The sequence below is a fragment of the Talpa europaea genome (genome assembly GCF_964194135.1).
Source record: "Talpa europaea genome assembly, chromosome: 12".
NCBI lineage: Eukaryota > Metazoa > Chordata > Mammalia > Eulipotyphla > Talpidae > Talpa > Talpa europaea.
The window spans coordinates 84,366,779-84,387,570 of NC_140079.1; the positions used below are offsets into that span (position 1 = coordinate 84,366,779).

Genomic DNA, 20,792 nt, shown 5'->3' on the forward strand with positions numbered 1-20,792 from the left:
ATGAGGTGTCATTCTTTTAGTGTGGTTAACTCATTGTGCTAGCAATTACATTTGAAGGGGTTGTTCTTTGCCCCATTGAAATGTCTTGGTACTCTTGTTAAAAATCAGCTGACATTGTTTGTTTGGGTTTATGTTTGGACTTTTACTTGTGTTCCATTGGTTTATTTATCTTTTTGCCAGTACCCACACTGTTTTGATTAACATAGCTTTGTAGTAAGTTTTGAAATTGAGAAGTGAGTCTTCCATCTTTATTTTTCTTTTTCAATGTTTTGGCTATTCAGAGTCCCTTACAATAGGGATTTTGGGATTTTTTTTACCATTTCTGCAAAATAGACCATTGGAATTTTGATGCATATTTAAAATTTTTTTAGGCTTGCCATTTTTTCCTCTTTTCAGTCCCTTTCATGTATGTATATTTTTAACTACTTTCTCAGTGATTATGATAGAGATACAATTACCTTAAATTTATAACTGAGTTTGAATTGATATCAACTTGGCTTTAAGAACATACAAAATCTCTGCTCCTATAAAAGTTCAGTCCCTTCCCTTTATGTTGTCACAAATTACAGCTTTATACACACTGTGTGCCCTTTAATATAGACAAATAATTTTGTGTTTGTCTTTTCAATCATGTAACGTATATAAAAAGAGGAGCTATGTACCAAATATACAATAAATACTAACTTTAATATTTACTTGTGTGGTTACCATTACCAGAGATGTCTATTTCTTTATGTGGTGTTGAGTTACTATTTAATCTCCTTAACTAAATTAATGAAGAACTTCTTTTAGCATTTCTGGAAGGGGTGGTATGCTGGCAGCAGACCAAAAAAAATTTTTTTTTTTAAAATCTGGGAATGTCTTCGTTTCTACTTCATTTTTGTGAGATAGTTTACCAGGGGTAGAATTCTTGGTTGCCAGTTCTTTTCTTTCAGCACTTTGTATATGTCATCTCTTCTGGCCTTCACAGTTTCTGATGAAAAATTATTAATTTTATTGAAGACCCTTTCTATGTGATGAGTAGCTCTCTTGCTGCTATGGATCAAGTAAAGGCCAATGGACTGGTGATTTATGGTTATAGTAGAGTAGTTGGATCAGACAAGCAATGCCAGTTTGAAGGAATCAGGGTAGGATACTTACTAAAAAATATTGTCAGTTTAAAAACTTGATATGGGGCCTCCCCGGTGGCGCAGCAGTTGAGCGCTGGGTTGCGAAGCTGCCCGCGGCCTCTGCGGTGCCAGTTCAATCCCCGGCTGCTCCCTGGCCACCAGAGGAGGGTCCCACATGGCGCGCAGACCTCTCCTGCCGCCCGCTGCTCCCCTCAGCAGTGTACTTCGGTCCTTCTGCCTGCTCTGCTGGCTCTGGCTCTGGTGAATTCTCTCACCCTCCTGCGCTTCTGACTGTACCCAGTGCATGTATAAACAAAACAAACAAACAAACAAATAAATAAACATGCCTCTATTAAAAAAAAAAAAACTTGATATGTACTGGTATTACTAGTTTGAAAGACATGTTTTGTGTATTTAGTCTGCCTTATTAGCACAGGCATTAAATTTATGTTAGTCTTGGTAGTTTAGGTTACCTATTTAATACTTTATTTCCATCAAACACCCTATTTAGTTTTTAATGTTCCTTTTCCTACAGAAGGTTTGAAGTCTCAAGTTGCCCGCCACAGTCTGAACTATATACAGGAAATTGGAAATGGCTGGTTTGGAAAGGTAAAATGTTATCCACTTTTTTTTTTTTTCTTCATAGTTGTACTGTTTACAATTAAAAGCTAATTAAGAATTGCACTTGGGACATCCCACATTCACTCCAAACACTGTAGTTCTCATTGAGTTTCCCCATCATCCCTTGATGAAATCAAATGGGAATATGGGCTTTAACATCCCTGTATATGTAAGTTTTTTCAAGGAGTTTCTTTTGCTTACATATCAGAGACTTTTTAAATTATTGGCATGAGAATAATAAAAGGGGAAAAGAGACATGGAATTTTAGAAGCTTTTTATCCTTCTCAAGTTAAATTATTTGTTTCTTACTCCTTGTCCCCTGGTCCTCTTACTCTTCCCACTTCCCCTTATGGCCACTTTAGAATTGTAGATAGATAGTCTTGTTATAATGAAAACCATCGCAAAGGTTCAAGCTGTCAGGAAGGGGAGTAGGAGCTGTGGTAGGGGAAGGATGGTAGAAAAGTGTAATGATTCCACTTGTTGAGTTAGAGTGTTGAAATAAGTGAGCTGAAAATAAAAGGACTGGTAAAGACGGAGAAGTGAAAATCCGAGGTTTAGGACGTAATATCATTAATTATTAGCTAAGTCTAGGCCCATGGGAGTGTTTGCTTAGATGGGGTTGTAGAAGAAATTATTGGACTTGAAGCCAAAGAACTGAAAGTTCATTCAAGTTGAATGACTTATCCCTGCAGATATTGGACTCCAAGAATGACAACAATAGTGGTGGTACCAAGGGAGACCCATAAGCCAGGTTGCTACAATAGTCTACTATAATCTTTCTCTCTTTTGATATTGATAACTTGTGATTATTAGGCTTACTGTACATAGATAAACTGGCTATTTGATACAAAGAATATGACTTAATTATCAGAATTTCTTATCCTGTTCTTTTTTTTTTTTCTGATATTCCTGATAAACACAGTTGAGATCTGTTGTTAGTCTCTATTTCCAGGACACTAAAAATTAATTGTTTTATAAAAAATATAAAAACTGTCTTAAAATATTGTATTTTGAAGTGCCTTTACATTGCCTTATGTTATATTTAATATTTCACCTGCTGTTTGCTCTTATGTCAGGTAGCTGATTTTCATTGTGTATACTGTTAATTTCTGTGGAATGTTTTTTCTGTGTGTTTTGACTGAAATTTTAATACTAGCATAATTGGAATGCCATGGATTTTTAAAGTTATTATGCAGTGAGTTTATTTGTACATAGTTTGTCAGTTTACTTTCTCATATCTCAAGGGGACAAAATAACAAAACTCAGCTGAAGTGTTTTTGAGAAACATTTGTTTTCGGGAAACTCAAGCAGTTTGAGTTAAGTTTGAATTGAACTTACACATTGCTCTTCTATAATGTCATTGTGACTTTCCATGAAAGTATAACATTTTTTAAATAAATAGAAAAGAAATATATATGTATATAATATTTTAATGTTGTAATGCCTGATGAATACCTTAAAATGGCCCTTTTACTGAAGGAAGATATTTTGAGTTTTCTAAGCTTTTTGTTAGGTAGTTTGCAAAATAATAGAAGGTTATCTACTTTTATTTCTTAATTTGTTTGTCTAAATTCCATTTCCTTATAAGTGAGTCATATTTCTTTAGTGTTTTGATGAAAGTGAAATGAAAAACTGTTCTTTGCTTTTAGGTCCTCCTTGGAGAAATTTACACAGGCACTAGTGTAGCAAGAGTAATAGTGAAGGAATTAAAAGCAAGTGCAAGCCCAAAGGAACAAGACACCTTTTTGAAGAATGGAGAACCTTACTAGTAAGTAAACCTTAACTTCTGTTCTATAAACATAGTTTGTGGTCTGTCAAAAATCAGTTGATTAATACTTCTTTGGATTTCCTCTTGTAAAATATATGATGTAAATAAAATCAAAGTTGCATAATTTAAAACCTGAAGTGTCCAGGTTTCAATCAAATCCATTCATCATTCCAAGAACACTCAAATAGGAAAAGTTAACCAACCCCCACCTTCCCACACACACCCCTCTCCTACCTTCTGCCCTCCATACCAACCTGCCTACTCACCACCTCACAGACACTTATTCCAATATGCCACTTGCTGAAATCAGTTTATACTGGCTCCCTGTTATCTCTTGATCAGGTCCAGAATTCCCCATGTTTTGGGGAGACAAAACCAAAACAGATACTAATACCAAGATGACACAAAGGTTAGAATTATCTGACATGGATTTTTATTTTACTTTATGTATCCCTGGGTGCACATGAATGAGAAGAATTTTAAAGCATCATAAAAACACTTCAATGAACAATTAAAATACAGCACCCTTGAAACAATATATACAAAGTCTCAGCAAAGAAATAGAAGACATAAAGAAAACCTAAATGAAAATTTTCAAACTGAAAAATACTACAATAACCAGAACAAAAAGCTCAGTGAACTAGTTCAACAGCAGAATGGAGAAGACAAGAAAGAATCAATGAAGTTGAAGAGAAAATAAGATAATGCCAATTTTTTTTTTTTTTAAGATTTATTTATTTATGTAAGCACTGGGTACAGTCAGAAGCGCGGGAGGGTGAGAAAATTCACCAGAGCCAGAGCAGGGAACAGAACAGGCAGACTGATGAAGAAACACACTGCTGAGGGGAGCAGCGGGTGCGGCAGGAGAGATCTGTCGCACCATGTGGGACCCTCAGGGCTGCAGAGGCTGCAGGCAGCTTCGCAGCCCAGCGCTCAACTGCTGCGCCACCAGGGGAGGCCCGATAATGCCAAATTTTAACAATGAAGAGAAAATAGATTTGGGGGGAAACAAAGAAGTAAAGCTTCAGGGACTTGGAGAACTATGACAAATGATCTAACATTTATGTCAGTAGACATCCCAGAATGAAAGGAGATAGGATGTGGGCCTCCCCGGTGGCGCAGCGGTTGAGCGCTGGGTTGCGAAACTGCGCGCGGCCTCTGCGGCGCCGGTTCAATCCCCGGCTGCTCCCCGGCCAACGGAGGAGGGTCCCACATGGCGCGCGGACCTCTCCTGCCGCCCGCTGCTCCCCTCAGCAGTGTACTTCGGTCCTTCTGCCTGCTCTGCTCCCCGCTCTGGCTCTGGTGAATTCTCTCACCCTCCCTCCCGCACTTCTGACTGTACCCAGTGCATGTATAAACAAAACAAGCAAACAAACCAGCAAACAAATAAATAAAGCATGCCTCTATTAAAAAAAAAAAAAATAAAAAAATAAAAAAAAAAAAAAGAAAGGAGATAGGATGTGGACTGAAAAGTATTTGGAGAAATATTAGCTGAAAATGTCCAAATTTAGAAAAGATAAACCTACAGGTTCAAGAAATTGACTGAATATCAAACAGTCTAAATCCAGAGAAATCCATGCCAAGACATTTAGAAAATGAAACTAAAACTATAAGACAAAAAGAATGGAAACAGGAGAGAGAGGATTACTACATATAGGGGGTTACTTTAGAAAAAGGAAAAATCTAGGATTAATAAGCTAAACTTAGACCTTTATAGACTGAAATGAGAAGAACAAAATTAACTCAAAACAAGAAGGAAGGAAGGAAATACTAATATTAAAGAGAGGGAATCAGTAAAATTAAAAACAAAAATAATGGATAAAATCAAGGAACTGTAAAGCTGATTCTCTGAAAAGGTAAGAAGATTGACAAACCTCTATCAAAACTGACAAAAAAATAAAACTACAAAAAAATAAAAGAGAGAAGACACAAATTACTAATATCAGGAATGAAAGAACTTGGTAAGAGGATGAATATACTACCAACTGGGAGAAAATATTTTCAAATCACATGTATGACATAGGACTCATATCTAGAATTTATAAAGAATTCTGAAAGCTCATCAGTATAAAGCACTGTCACTTTTCACCGAAGATGTATGAATAACTGATAACCACGTGAAAAGATGTTCAGCAATATTGAACAGTAGGGTAGTTAGTTAAGATCATAACACTTTATAAATGTTAGAAAAGTTAAAATAAAATAGTGACAATAGCATGCTGGTGAGGATGTGTGGAACTGGATCCATTGTACATTCCTAATGGGACTATAAAGTGGTATAGTCAGCCTGGAAAATAGATTCACTTTGTTAAAAAATCAAGCACATGCTTTCCATATGTATTAGTCAGTGTTCTCCAGAGAAACAGATCAGTGGGATGGATGGGTGGATGGGTGGGTGGGTAGGTAAGTATAGGTGGATAGGTAGAAAGACAGGTAATTTGAAGGAATTTGCTCTCATAATTTTTGGGACTGGTGAGTCCAAAATCTGCAGACGGATGAGCAGACTTGAGACCCGGGGAAGAAGCAGTGTTGCAGTTCAAGTCGAAAGGCTGTCTGCTGGCAGATCTCCTTCTTCCCCAGGAAGTTAGTCTTTGTTCTGTTAAGGTCTTAACTCATTGGATGAGGCCCACCCACATTATGTAACACAGCCTGCTTTATTGAAAACCCACTGATGTAAATGATCTTATCTAAAAATACATTCATAGGAACACCCAGAATAACATTTGACCAAATATCTGGGCACTTGAACTAGCCTAGCTGACACATAAAATCACACAATGTAACTAAACTATCACACTTTATTTCATAGTAATAAGAACTTCACAAAAATCTTTGCATGATTGTTCGTAGCAGCTTTTGTTATAGCTGAAAACTGTAAATACCGAAATGCCCCTCAATATATGAATGGTTAAACAAATTGTGGTATACATATATACCATGCAGTATTGTTCAGCATTAAAAAGGAACAAACTATTGATACATGTAACAACTTGGATGATCTCAGGGGCATTAAGTGAAAAAAATCAATCTCAAAGGACCATATACTGTATGATCCCATTTACATAATTTCAAAATGAGAACATTAGAGAAATAGAAAACATTAGTGTTTACCAGGGCTTAGGGGTGGTGGGAGAGGGTGAGTGGGAGGTGTGTTGAGCAGAAAGGGTAGCATGGGAAGATTTTTGTGGTGATGGACTAATTCTGTTGAGCTGGTGATCACATGAATCTGTGTATGTGATAATAGTAGGTAGAATTATTACACTCATTGTACCCTAGTGTCAGTGCCCTGGTTTGCACTGTAGTTGTGTCAGATGTAACCACTGGGAAAAACTGTGAAGAGAACATATGACTTCCTTACACTATCTTAATTCATAATTGTTTTAAAGCAAAATTTTTGTAAATAAACTATTTTGGCATGTACATACTTTTCTACTTTATTTTGGATAAGATATTTTCTAAAAAAATTAGCATATACTATGGAAATGTCTGGAACTCATATGTAAGCTAGATAGCTTGAAGAAATAACTGAGTCATTGATAGATGAAATCAGGTGCTTATTAAATGTACGTATATAGCCTGCCTTCTTTTTAAGTGCCACTTCAAAGTGATGTCTATAAATTACTGAATTTAAAGATTCTTGTTTTTATGTTGTGAAATTGTTTGCCTGATTGACTTTAATTTCTTAATCATTGGATAAGTTAATATATATCTGTTAAGTACTAATAATAATGTGCTCTTTTCATTTTGTTGTAATTAAATCATTATTAATGTTAAAATTTGGACTCCTGTTTGCATAATTTTAATAGCATGCTCCTTGATGAAAAATACTATGCCTTTTTATTTTTACCAGTGTTCTTCAGCATCCAAATATTCTTCAGTGTGTTGGACAGTGTGTTGAAGCAATTCCTTATCTTTTGGTGTTTGAGTTCTGTGACTTGGTAAGTTTTTATTAGAAATTCAAGCCCAAGCCTCCAAAAAGCTATGTTGAATAAGACCTTTTCAAATATGTTACCGTTTGAAGGACTTTATGACATATTAATTCATTACCTTTGATAATAGTATCAGCTGACACATGTTTTTATACTACATCCCTGTGGTAAGCTATATGCAGGCATTGCCACATTTATTTTTTTTTAAAGATTTATTTATTTATTTATACAAGCACTGGGTACAGTCAGAAGCATGGGAGGATAAAAGAATTCACCAGAGCCAGAGTAGGGAACAGAACAGGCAGAGTAAGGAAATACACTGCTGAGGGGAGCAGTGGGCACGGCAGGAGAGGTCTGCGCAACATGTGGGACACTTGCCAGCTGCCGGGATCGAACCGGCACTGCAGAGGCTTCAGGCAGCTCACAGCCCAGTGCTCAACCGCTGCACCACTGGGGGAGGCCCCGGCATTACCACTTTAATCATATTTGTCCACACTTTACATATGATTAAAGTAAGACTTGCAGAGATTAAGAAAATGCTGTAGATCAAGTATATGGCAGGGCCAGAGGTTAGATTTATGTTTGCCTTTCCTGAGAGCTTAAGGTCTTAACTTCAGTAAAGCATTTTGAAATAGTTTCTCTGTGGAATGTCCTTACCTAGAGTACCCTTGCTCTATCAGATTTTTAAAATAGTGAATGGATGTAACATTTATATTTTTAATTAATTAGAGGACTTATTTTCTTAACATAAAATTAATACCCTTATTTCTTAGATAGTATTATTCATGGAGATTTACAGTTGGAAAGATTGTTTTTTGTGCAAATGCCCACTTATGAATAGATAAGCAAAATGTGATCTTTCCACACAGTGGAATATTATTCAGCTTTATAAAGGAAAGAAAGGCTGGCACATGCTGCATTATGAGTGAACCCTGAGGATATTATGCTAAGTGAGATAGACCAGCCACAAAAAAATGAATATTATATGATTCTACTTTATGAGGTAGCTAAAGCAGTCATACTCAGAGACAGGCTGTAGAGTGGTGGTTGCTAGAAACTGGGGGGAGAAGTGGACCGTTAACTTTTAATGGGTATGGAGTTCCAGTTTGGAACGGTTTTGGATGATAGTTGCACAACAGTGTGGATGTACTTAACACTGCTGAACTGTACACTTAGAAATGGTTAAGGTGATAATTGTATGTTATATTTTTTACTTCAATGAAAAAACCATTGGTAATTACCTGCTATCAATTAAGGTGCTATGCTACATGTTACCTTCCCAGAAAAAGACCAGCTAAGCAGAGGGGCATCATTCAAGGTCCAAAGATCCAAGGGCAGTTGCCAAGGTTACAAATAAATAGCTATAGTCACAGTGAAAGGACGCCCCATGTTCTTAGTAGGTCAGGAGCTATTGAATGAACATCACCTTTCAGTTGTTACCAGCAGTTATCATGCTTTTAAGTGGAAGGAGAGAATGTTTTTGTACTTAAGTAGTTCTTTGTAAAATAGAATTACCAGTCTGTTTTTAAACAGCACTTATTCATAGTTTTATGAAAGATGAAAACTCTTCTTAGTGAGTTAGCAGGACTGTGACTTGTGATACTAGTGGTATAAGTGCCTGAACTGAGTTGACAGATCCCCGCAGGGTGTTGAATATAACCTGCTGCCAAGGAGGTACTTAGAGCTAATATCAAGGCAATGAGACTGGTTTTGGTTAAGGATCACTCATTCAACAAAAATGTATTGTACACCTGTTGAGTACAAAGATATACCCAGTGCTCCAAAGAGTGCAAATGCCATCCCTACCTTTTCTGCCTGTAAAGCTAGACTGTCTACCTTCAGATACTCATTCTGTTCCTTACTTGTGTCTCACCTTGGAAAATTACCTAACTTCTTTAAATCTCATTTGAAATATCGGTAAAGTAGGGAAATAATGCCTGCTCTTATCTACCTTAAATACGATGATGCATTTAAATTACTGAGCACATAGTAAGTACTCAGTAACTCCTAAGTGTTCAGGAATTGGTAGTTATTTTCATTCATTTTTAGTTACTTAATCACAATTATCAAATAAATTTGAGAGTAGTATGTATTTAAGTAAAGCAGGTCCTCCAGTATTGTTGTTTAGTTCAGTATGGTTTCCTTATAATATGGATGAGAGAAGAACAAAAACCCCAACCCACATTAAGTGAAATGGTGCTATTTGAGGCCCTGCTTTTATTATATATTGTTTCAGTTAAAATCAAAGTTTATAGGAGAATGTATGCGAGCCTGGTAAATGAGGACTTACTGCATAGAGATTTTCATTAGGATTACTAGGGAAGGCTTTGCAAAGGAAGTGGCCTTTGATTCAAGTGTTTGAAGAGTGCTTGTGTGGGCTTTCTTCAGGCAGAAAAGGAGAGCAGAGCAGCGTGGGCAGGTAGGGAAGCCCAACAGTATGCGTATGCATGGGGGGGGCAACAACACATGACCCAGTAGGGGTGGAGACTGGGTGGGTTGGCAAGGTCCATCAGAAGAGTGAAAAGCTGAGAGACAAATCACTTTGGAGACCAGGCTGCAAGCTGAGGTGATAAAGGGAAGGATGTAGATTAAACTTTGCTCTCTCAATCTTTTCTTGAGAATCAGCAGTTCCTTTGACTCTGTCACCTGACTTGGAAGCAAGAGATGATGATATTTTGTTTGACAAGGTGCATTCTTAAATGGAACATATAGGTTTCCTTTACGATACTCAGCCAATAAAGCAGTGAGTGATTTCCGAAAGAAATTAGCAGTGATAAACCTCATGAAGAGTCTTTAGGCTTAGGATAGTGGGCTTTTGATGCTGGAAGGAACCTTGGCTGCTGCCCATGAAGGAGAGTAAGGAAGGGGAGGCTTTAACATGTCTGTTCCAGGCCTTGTGTGGGGTATCTGGTATTTGTTCTCCATTTAATGAGTTTTCTTGAGAACCCTATGAGGTAGGTGTCAGTGACTTAATTTTACAGATTGGGAAACAGACTGAGAGAAGGGACTCATTGAAGAAGTAAACCCAGGTCTCTGACTTCCTGCCCATTCTTTGTCCAGTGAATTGACTGCCAGGGTCACATAATTAGTAATGGCAAAGTGGGGACTTTAACTGCTGACTTAATTTTATTCTGTGTGCAGCAGGTCCTCAAAGATGCATTGTTTCATTTCATGTTGTTTCGTTATGACATTGATGAGAAAAAGAAGTTGATTCCCTGGGACTAGGGACCTTGCCTTTATGGAATCTACATGTTCTCCTCATGTCTATGGGTTTTCTCTGGGGCCTCTGGTCTCCTCCCACATTGTAAAGATGTCATATGAGGTTCATTGTCTCCACGTAAATGTGGGGGTGTATGCCAGTGTACCCTGCAGTCAAGGGCATCCTGTCTGGGGTTGGTGCTCACCTTGTGCCCTGAGCTGCCAGAAGAGGCTGCAGCCACCCTTGACCCTGAACTGGAATAAATGGGTTGGAAAAGGGAAGAATGAATGAATATAAATGATTGTTGAATATCAGAAGTGTTTGGAGCCTTTATTTAGAAGTTTGATGATGTTTTTGTGACCAGAAGTATGCTATAGGAACATAACTCCTATTTATTTCATTCTGTAGTAAAGTTGGTTTCGTTACTCATCATTTCATTTCAAGTCAGTTTTCAAATAACACCCCAATGTTAAGTAAGGAGTTGCTGTACTTTTACACAATGATTTAATGCTTATATGTATTTTTTCCACTAGTGGAAAGCCTCCATTTTAGAATTGACCTTTTGTACAGAAAATGCCTAATTTATGGCATGTCCTATTTATAAATGTACTGGTTAAACCCATGCACCAGAGTCCCCTGTAGGGCTGGGCATGGGCTTCTGTAGAAAGAGAAGACATGGAATTAAAGTGGAACAGAAGTGCTTGTGAGCAGTGCCCCCTGACTCAGCCATATGCTTGTGCTGCACGAGAAGATGATGTTATTAGGCTTGACAAGAGAGTGGTGAGGTGGCTAGAGGGGAAGGTTACGTGCCCTACCCTCTCTCCTTGCTCACAGGTTGCTCAGCTGTGGTCAGGCCCTTCCTGGTCCCTGGTGGTTGCTTCTCCCACCCTTTGGTTTCCTGGGGTTGGTTACTTCTTGGTGCTGATCCCACCTGCTCTGTGTGGCCTCCCCTCCTCCCAAATACTATGTTTTCCCTTGTGTCACTGCAGTTATGGGTCATCACTGCTAGGGCCCCAAGATCAAACCTGGAATTGGCACTCAGGGCAAACATGTGGTGAGAACAGTGTGCTTAATGCTGGCCTCCAGTTGCAGTGCCAGTGGTGCTAGGGACTGATTGGGAGCCTGCCACTGTCTACATCTGCACTTCCCAGGTCAATAGCCCCCAGGCACGGTGACTACTGAGCACGGAAAGCGGAAAGCGTGGAGGGTCTGAACTGTTATGCTATAAAGTTTACAATGCATATCAGATCTGAGGACTTCAGTGCAAAAGAATTAAATATCTTAATTTTTAAATGTTGATTACACATCAGTATGGTATTATTTTGGACATACTGGGTCAAATAAATGCATTATTAAAGTTAGCATGTTTCTTATTATGACTTTGCTATTGCTGTTAGAAATTTTAAAATTACATATGTGTCTTGCATTATATCTGTGTTGGCCAGTGCGTGTCTCTAATGTATGTGGAGAATGCATTACATCTAAGTGATTATGTTCTAAAGGAGAATCTTTAGTATTCTAGATCCCCTATTCTTGAAGTAGAATCTATTGCATTTGCTGGTTACAAAGATAAAACTTCCTAAGGAATCGCTTAGGTTTTACTTAACATAAAACATTTTTCCATGTTAACTGTTTTTGGTTAGCTTTAATGTGCAAAGTAATGAAATAAATTAAAGCCTATTCAAATTTTGACATTACAGACTTAGTCATGTAAGATCATTAAAATATGATGGAACTACATTGGAAAATATGGTTGTCCAAACTTTAATTTGGGAGGGGACACATCATTTAGAATGTCTCAATGTTTTTTTTTTTTTTTTTTTTTCTCCCACTCACAGAGCACATATTTGTCAAACCTCTGCTGTCTGCCCAATACTAATCTAGGTCCTGGGGATGCAGTTAAGAAGTATACAGAGGTGTGGGGCCTCCCCTGGTGGCGCAGCAGTTGAGCGCTGGGCTGCAAGGCTGCCCGCAGCCTCTGCAGCACTGTTCTCCCGCTCTTCTGACTGTACCCAGTGCTTGTATAAATAAATAAATAAATCTTAAAAAAAAGAAAAAAGAAAAAAAAAGAAGTATACAGAGGGGCCTCGCTGGTGTCGCAGGTGGTTGAGCGCCATGCTGTGAAGCTGTCCGCAGCTTTTGCAGCGCGGGTTTGATCCTGGTCAGCCGGCAAGAATCCCACATGGTGCAGCAGACCTCTCCTGTCTCGCCCGCTGCTCTCCTCAGCAGTGTATTTGTCAGTTTGCTTGTTCTGTTTCCGGCTCTGTCTCTGGTGAATCCTCTCACCCTCCCGCGCATCTGGCCTGTACCCCAGATCTTGTATAAATAAATAAATCTTTAAAAAAAAACAGGAGAAGTAGACAGAGGCCCAGCCATATGCAACTTGCTTGCTAGTGGGAAAGGCAGCAGGTAAACAAATGAAATTCCAGGGGGGATCCAGGGGGTGATCTTAAGCAGTTGTGTGTCTTGATTTGATTCATATTTTAAAAAATTCACTCTGGCTGCTCTGAGTAGAAGCCTGAAGGCCACACAGGGGCTCCTGGGTAATCCACACAAAATACGGTGGTGCCTGGGACTTGCATGGCCACTGTGGAGTCAGTGAAAGTAAGTCTGATTCTGAATTTAGTATGATAACAGGTCCAGGACTTGATGATGGGTTAGATGTGGAAGTGTAGAGACAGAAAACTCAAGAAATGACGTCTGATGTTTTGGTCAGATCCACTGGGAAAATAATTTCCTGATGCCTCCTGAGAAAGAATGGATTGATTTGAACTACCTGTTAGAGCATCCAGGGAAGGTCTCATATCAGCATTGGTTAGATAAGTCTGGGGCTCCTCTGAGTTTGGGCCAGAGAAATCTGAGTGATGGTTTTTCCAGCCTGAAGTTAAATAAAATTGCCTGGGAATGAGTGTCACTCTGACAGGGAACAGGGACAGAGCCCAGGTGTTCCAGCACTTACACATCAGTAAGAGGAGGATGATCCAGCAAAGGGGACTGAGGAGTGACCAATGAGACAGGAAGAGAGCCAGAAGACTGGTGAAGGAAGGAGTGGGGCCATCACCTGGTGATGCATTTGACATCAGTGATGGCCCTGTGGGGAAGCAGCTGCAGCCGACATGGGTTCTTTTTTCTTTTTTTTTTTTTTACATTTAAAAAAAAAAGATGTATTTATTTATATAAGCACTGGGTACAGTCAGAAGCGCGGGAGGTGAGAGATTTCACCAGAGCCAGAGTGGGAAACAGAACAAGGCAGACCGACGAAGTACACTGCTGAGGGGAGCAGCAGGCCTCAGGAGAGGTCTGCGCGCCATGTGGGACCCTCGCCCAGTGGCCGGGGATCGAACCAGCGCTGCAGAGTCTACGGGCAGCTTCGCAACCCAGCGCTCAACCACTGTGCCACTGGGGAGGCCCCGACATGGGTTCTTGAGAGAGTGGGAAGCTGGGGTGGGCCAACCAGAACAGTCCAGGCTTTTGAGTTTATATGTGAGGAGAAGAGGAGATGGGATGGCAGTAGGAAAGGAGTGGTGTGGAGGCAGAGGGAGCTGGTTTGGTTCTTTGTTACATTTACCTGGGAGGTATTTTAGCATGAGAGCAGAAAGAAGGGGTGAGCTTAATGAAGTAAGACCCATAATAACAGAAGACAATGTGTAAGGAAGTGGATATAGATATGGAGAGCTCAAGAGGTGATGAGAACAATAGCCGCAGAACTTGTAGGAGTTAAGAAACAGCCCAGGTGGAGGAGGGGTGATGGGACAGGCTACATGGGGATGTTCTGCTGTGATGTTTTATTTCATCAGCAGGGTGCTAGGTATGTAACTTACAATTCTTTTACCCTTTCATTCAAATTTTTGTTTAAAAATCATAAATTTTCCCCCAAATCAGCCTATTAAACATAAATGACTAATTTTTCAGTTACAGAGCTGCTTACTTGTGTTTTTATATTGTATAGAAATTAATTCACTTTTCTCAGTGTCCTGCAGAAAAGGCTGGATAAGGCTCCCATGGCAGTGCATGTTGGAATTTAAGAGGACACTTGTTAGTAACCCATTTAAAGATCTTGGATGACCCATTCCAAGACTTTCCAAGTTGCTGGTCTGTTGAGTTGCTAGTATTGCACTTTGCTGCCATCTAGTGTCATAAATTTTTCTTGTTGAGTTTTTTGGATGGTTTGAGGGAGGCTCTGAGTTTTTAAAACTTGAATAAAGGAAACTTTATTGTAATTCAGAATACATTATTTGGCTTCATTGGTGGCCTAGGGGTTAAGACTCAATGCTGTCACCTTTGCGGCCTGGGTCCCATCCCAGGCCAGGGAGTTAACCCACATATGGTGCAGCAGACTTCTCCTGTCTCGCCTGCTTCTCCCCTTAGCAGTAAATCCACCCATCCTGCTCCCCACTCTATCTCTGGTGAATCCTCTCATCCCCTGCACCTCTGGCCTGTACCCCAGTTCTTGTGTGCATAAACAAATACATCTTTATAAAAATATATAACTTTATCTGCGTTTGAATTTTTTAGTGCTTTCTTAATATACTTAGTAATATGAAATTTTCTGCTGATTTTTCTTTTAAATGGTGGAACCAAGAACAGGATCTTTCTAGAATATAACCCTGGATCCTGCACAATCCATTATAAGTCTCATCCATGAGAAACTGATCAGGGTCCTCAGTAATTGTTGGTGATAGTCTCTTGCTAGGGTTAGAGATGTATTTGCCTTGGTTGTGCCCCTTCATCCCCTCATGAAGATGGTGAGTGGCTCTAGTTTGCCAAGCTGGGAACATTAGGGCATTAACGTTCTTAAGCAAAATCCCTTTCTGTTTATTACATTTTATCTTTTAATGGAATTTAGGGAGTGGAATATTTTGGAAAAAAAGCTATTTTAAGAAGCGTGCGTTATACTGAATATGCTTTAGATAACCTTGAAAAGTAACTCACACCCAGTCTGTCATTTCTCTGCCTTCACAGCCAGAGTCACTTGTGAAGAATGTTCATGGTGTGCCAGCAGCTTCTTTGTGTTCAGAACTGGCTAGATACAGCATAGCATAATCCTATTATTGTGTGAGAGTAGTTTTTTCCTTAGATGAACATTGCAAGAAAGGGGTTACACAAATGGATTGAAATTGTTTCTTTGGTAATGTAAATAAACATAAACTACTTATTTTCATATTCATTTTCCAAATGGCTACCTTATGAAAATCTCATTAGCCACTAGGACTGGAAATTTTTGCTGGGATTTCTCTGGATTAATGTAATTGCATCCAAGTCTTTATTCCCATCAGGTGGGTTGAGCTAGAGAGGGGCACATATATTTAAAAGGGAAAAAAGACGTCCGTTTCTAATTTGGGTGGAGTGTAATTCCAGTGGGAACAAAAGGAGAAAACACTATGTTTGGAAAGAAATAAGACAGTGATGGGCTGGTGGGATGAGGGGGAGGTAGTGTTCACAGGTTGGTCTTGAGGGAGTAGTTAACTACCCTGGCAGAGAGAGAGGCTTTATCACGTTTGGGAGAATCCTACAAGTCCTATAGGTATTGTCACTCTTATGTAGGTCATTCTTATAAAACAAATCGATCTGATCTCCATACTAGTTTAATTCAGTCTCTAAATAGAATTTTTTAAACAAATTGATAGGGGCCTCCCTGGTGTCGCAGGGGTTAAGTCTCACCACTGTCAAGGTAAAACTTCCAGCCACTGGGGCATGAGTTCGATCCCCAGCCAGGGAGCTAACCCACATGGCACAGCAGACCTCTCCTGTCTCGCCTGTTGATCCCCTCAGCAGTGTATCTCAGTAGATCTGCCTATTCTGCTTCCTACTGTCTCTAGTGAATCTACCTCCCCACCCCGCACCTCGGGCCTACACCCCAGTTCTTGTATAAAATAAATCTTTAAAACAAAACAAATTGATAAACTGAAGAGGAAAAGCATAGTCCTAGCATTTTCAGCACTGTGGCCTTGGGCAAATTTCTTAACCTTCCTATACCCCATCCCACATCTGGAAAAGGTTTTTGAAGTAAAATTTTTTGAGGTAACAAGTGTGAAAACTCTTGGCATAGTGCTTGGCATGCTGCTCAGAAGCTCATGGTAGTGATTATTAGCATCAACATTACCCTTTCATATAAAGAACATTGAAACTGGGAACGAAAACAAATTTAGATTCTTGGCATGGCCCTGTAAGTTATATTAGAATAAACTTAGGATTAAATGTGGACAGATGTTGGCAAAGGAATATTGTGTTATAAAATTTTATTCTGGGAGGAATTTAATAAAATTGTCATCTTTGGTAACAGTTATAAGAACTATATTATGTTCTTTAATTGGTCAAAGAAAACTTTCTCAAGTGACTTATTGATTCAGACATAAAGAAAACCGAAAGCTGTTGGCTTGCTTTTAAGTTTTATTAAATGATTAATTTGGAATTGTTACATCAGTAATCTTTAATCATATGATAAGGAGGAAAGGAAGATTCAATTTCCATAAAACAGCATCCTCCCAAACTTGAGTCCTAAATTAAAAGTCATGAAATAAAGACATTGTAGCATAGGGAAGTGTAACCGGGGAACTCAGCTTTTAAAAGTTTGTACATCAGGGAACTCAGCTTTTAAAAATTTGTACATCAGTGCACGGGTGAATTTGTTAATTTTCCTACCCATGCTGCTCTCCTCTAAATAGACTTACTAACTTTGCAGATTTTCCCGGAATGGCTGGAACGTTCTCCTCACAGTGAACTGTGGGTGGCACAGCACCCTGGGGAAGCTGGCAGCCCTGAGAGTTGTTCCCGGCACTGAACGAGCTTGCCCTCCTTTCCGCCTGTTTTCCTTTTGTTCTCTCACTCAGAGCTGTGCTGGTAGCCTTCGTGACATGCTCTCTCACCGCCTCTAGAACCTAAAGGCAGCAAGTGGCACCATTTCCCTAATTTCCTTGTCATCTCTTAGTCATCCAGAAATTTGTATACTTCTACACTTAGTTTAAATTGTGCATCATTGCAAAATGATTCTCTTTTGGTTTTGTTTTACATGTATCTATAGACAACAAAGATAAACTAATATATAACTTTGAAATAATTTGGTTGGAATTCCTTTCTTGTAAGTTGAAACTCGTTCAGAGATTCTTTGGCAAACTCAAATTTCTATTAAATAATAATTAAGGTCAACAAGACACATCTTAAATGGACAGTTTGTTCACAGAGTTCCCTTTTGACACTAAACTGAACTGATTTTTGCAGGGTGATCTAAAAGCTTACCTGCGCAACGAGCACGAGCACCTGAGGGGGGACTCGCAGACAATGCTGCTGCAGCGGATGGCATGTGAGATCGCGGCGGGGCTGGCTGCCATGCACAAGCTGCACTTCCTGCACAGGTGGGTCCCTGGCACAGAGGTGTTCCTCACATGCACTGATGTGCAGCCTAGAGAGGGCATAGGACAGAGTTTATAAAACTCAAAATGGCTGTGGTATCAGAATAAGGATCGAGTTTGGCTTCATTTTAATCAATGCCAGGGAACAGAATGTTTTAATACAGCGTCTGGTCTGAAAATTTCTTTTAGAATTTTGGAAAATATAAAAAGTGGTACATTCCTCAGAGTTAACAGTCCCAGGCTACTCTGTGACCTCTGTTGGTGCAACCTTTACTTGTCATGTTAGCTTTAGGCTGGTATAGTCATAGGTATCCCCCTGTAACCCAGTTCACATTCCTGAGAGAGGAAAAGGAGATCAAAGGTTAATGGTATCTTTTTGTATGCAGCCTCAGCATTGGTTTCAGACCAGCACCCTGAGAGGCAGGGGGATGCAGTTGGTCGGGGCCACAGAGGCTGATAGAACATGTATGTGTTAAAACTCTTCAGTTCCCGGGCCTCCCTGGTGGCGCAGTGGTTGAGCGCTGGGTTGCGAAGCTGCCCGCGGCCTCTGCGGCGCTGGTTCGATCCCCGGCTGCTCCCCGGCCACTGGAGGAGGGTCCCACATGGCTTGCAGACCTCTCCTGCCGCCCACTGCTCCCTTCAGCAGTATACTTCGGTCCTTCTGCCTGCTCTGCTCCCCACTCTGGCTCTGGTGAATTCTCTCACCCTCCCGCGCTTCTGACTGTACCCAGTGCATGTATAAACAAACAAACAAACAAACAAATAAATAAAAAACATGCCTCTATTAAAAAAAAAAAAAAAAAAAAACTCTTCAGTTCCCAACTGAACAGTGCCAGTGTTTTGGAGCACATTGTATTTTGTTGAGAGCTTTGAGTCCTGTCTGTGATGATGGTTCAGTGAACCCAGAGGGAGATTTCTGCTTATTTTCTTCTAGCCTTATAGCCCTGGGTATGTTTAAAATATTTCTCAGACTGCCCAAGAAAGTAGGATTTAATTAAAGTTGGTTTTAATTAAATCACTTAGCTCTTAACAATCCGAAGACCTGAAAAGGAACACTTGTGTGTATTGATGTGCAGGGATGTCTATGAAGTATTTTTTAAAAAACAGGCTACACAGGAATATATTTATAGTATATATTATCCATTTTTTTAAATGAGGAAAAACTTGGTTGTATCTGTAGAGAGGGTGTATGTGTGTGAGAGAGAACAGAGGAAGGGTACCTATGAGATTCTCAGTATTACCTCAAGGTGGAGAAAAAGGAACATTTTTGACATTTTTCTTACACATCTCTATCTTGCTTGACTTGCATAATGAACAAATCATTCTGATAAAGTGCTTTTTAAAAGATAGAGAATTTTAGGTTTCTCAGGCCAAAGGCAGAATTCCTTATGCAAAATTTCAAAATAAGAAGATGTATTTGTTTTTTTATTGGTGTAATCTTATATTTCATATTTAATCTCTTATAATAGGTTAATACACAGTATATTTGTACTGTTAATCTTTTGTAAAACACAGGTGATTATTACCTAGTACTCGGCTTAGGAGTTTTTTAGATTTTGGAGAATGGAGTGTTTAAAAAGAGTATCATGTTAGATTCAGTAGTATAAAGTCATCAGATAGCCAGAAATAGTGTTTACTCCCATTGTTTTGACCATTGTATTTTATTTTTTTTATTTAATTTCTAAAGATTTATTTATTTATACAAGCACTGGGTACAGTCAGAAGCGCGGGAGGGTGAGAGAATTCATCAGAGCCAGAGTGAGGAACAGAACAGTCAGACAGACAAAATACACTGCTGAGGGGAGCAGCGGGCGTGTCAGGAGAGGTCTGCGCACCATGTGGAACCCTCGCCGGTGGCTGGGGATCGAACCGGCGCTGCAGAGGCTGCGGGCAGCTTTGCAGCCCAGCGCTCAACCACTGTGCCACCAGGGGAGGCCCTGACCATTGTGTTTTAAAAACTAACAAAGATGTTAGAGTGAATGTTATTTTCCTGTGAACTTCTTTAGGTTAAAGTTTTACTTAAAATCCTGTGAACTTTGAGCAAATAAAGATAAGTCATATGGCTTGAATTTTATTCTGGTACAAAAACTCAAGGTAAGAAAATTCTTGAAGCCAAATGAAACTTGACAGCTGTTTCATATTCTTTTAAAAAGTAGCCAGGGCCTCCCTGGTGGCACAGGCTGTTGAGCGCCGCACTGTAGCGCCGCACTGTGAAGCTGTCCGCAGCCTCTCTGGTGCGGGCTCCATCCTGGCCAGCCGGGGAGAAACCCACCTGGCGCAGCAGATCTTTCCTGTCTCACCCGCTGCTCCCCTCAGCAGTGTATTTCGTCAGTCTGTCTGTTCTGTTCCCCCCTCTGTCTCTGGTGAATCCTCTTACCTTCCTGCACATCTGGCCTGTACCCAGGTTCTTGTATAAATAAATAAATCTTTAAAAAAAATTAAAGTAGCCATATTTTATGTAAAATTTCTGTCTAGGACAGAATTTTGTACTTTATTTTGTTGGTCATATGCTGTGTAGTATATTTTTAAGTTGGAATTTAGAATGTATCTTTACTGACTCATTCAGATTTTCTGTGTTGGTTGAAAATAGAACAGCCCACATTGTCCAAATAAAACCTGTTAGCTGTGTATGGAAGCTGACCTAGTAAAGTACCTTCAATTAAATTGTGTTTCCTTATTGTTCAAGAGGGGGCTTACACCTGGGTCTTAGGCAGCCTGCGTTTCTGAGGTTGTACACATGACATTTGTGAAGGCCACGTAAACAGCAGAGACTGCCACTCTTGCGTTCCTGCCATGCTGGCCAAAAGCCTGGGACTT

General features: G+C 39.7%; 1 protein-coding gene across 1 annotated transcript in view; it reads left to right on the forward strand.

The window, feature by feature from the left end:
• LMTK2 (lemur tyrosine kinase 2) overlaps positions 1-20,792 on the forward strand; it is a gene marked incomplete at both ends in the record, with an annotated part of 89,230 nt that overhangs the window by 40,992 nt on the left and 27,446 nt on the right. Inside the window, 4 exons of the mRNA XM_084248777.1 lie at positions 1,645-1,718; positions 3,380-3,498; positions 7,349-7,436; positions 17,845-17,978. Coding sequence (XP_084104903.1) covers positions 1,645-1,718; positions 3,380-3,498; positions 7,349-7,436; positions 17,845-17,978 — 415 coding nt within the window. The remainder of the gene's footprint in view (positions 1-1,644; positions 1,719-3,379; positions 3,499-7,348; positions 7,437-17,844; positions 17,979-20,792) is intronic.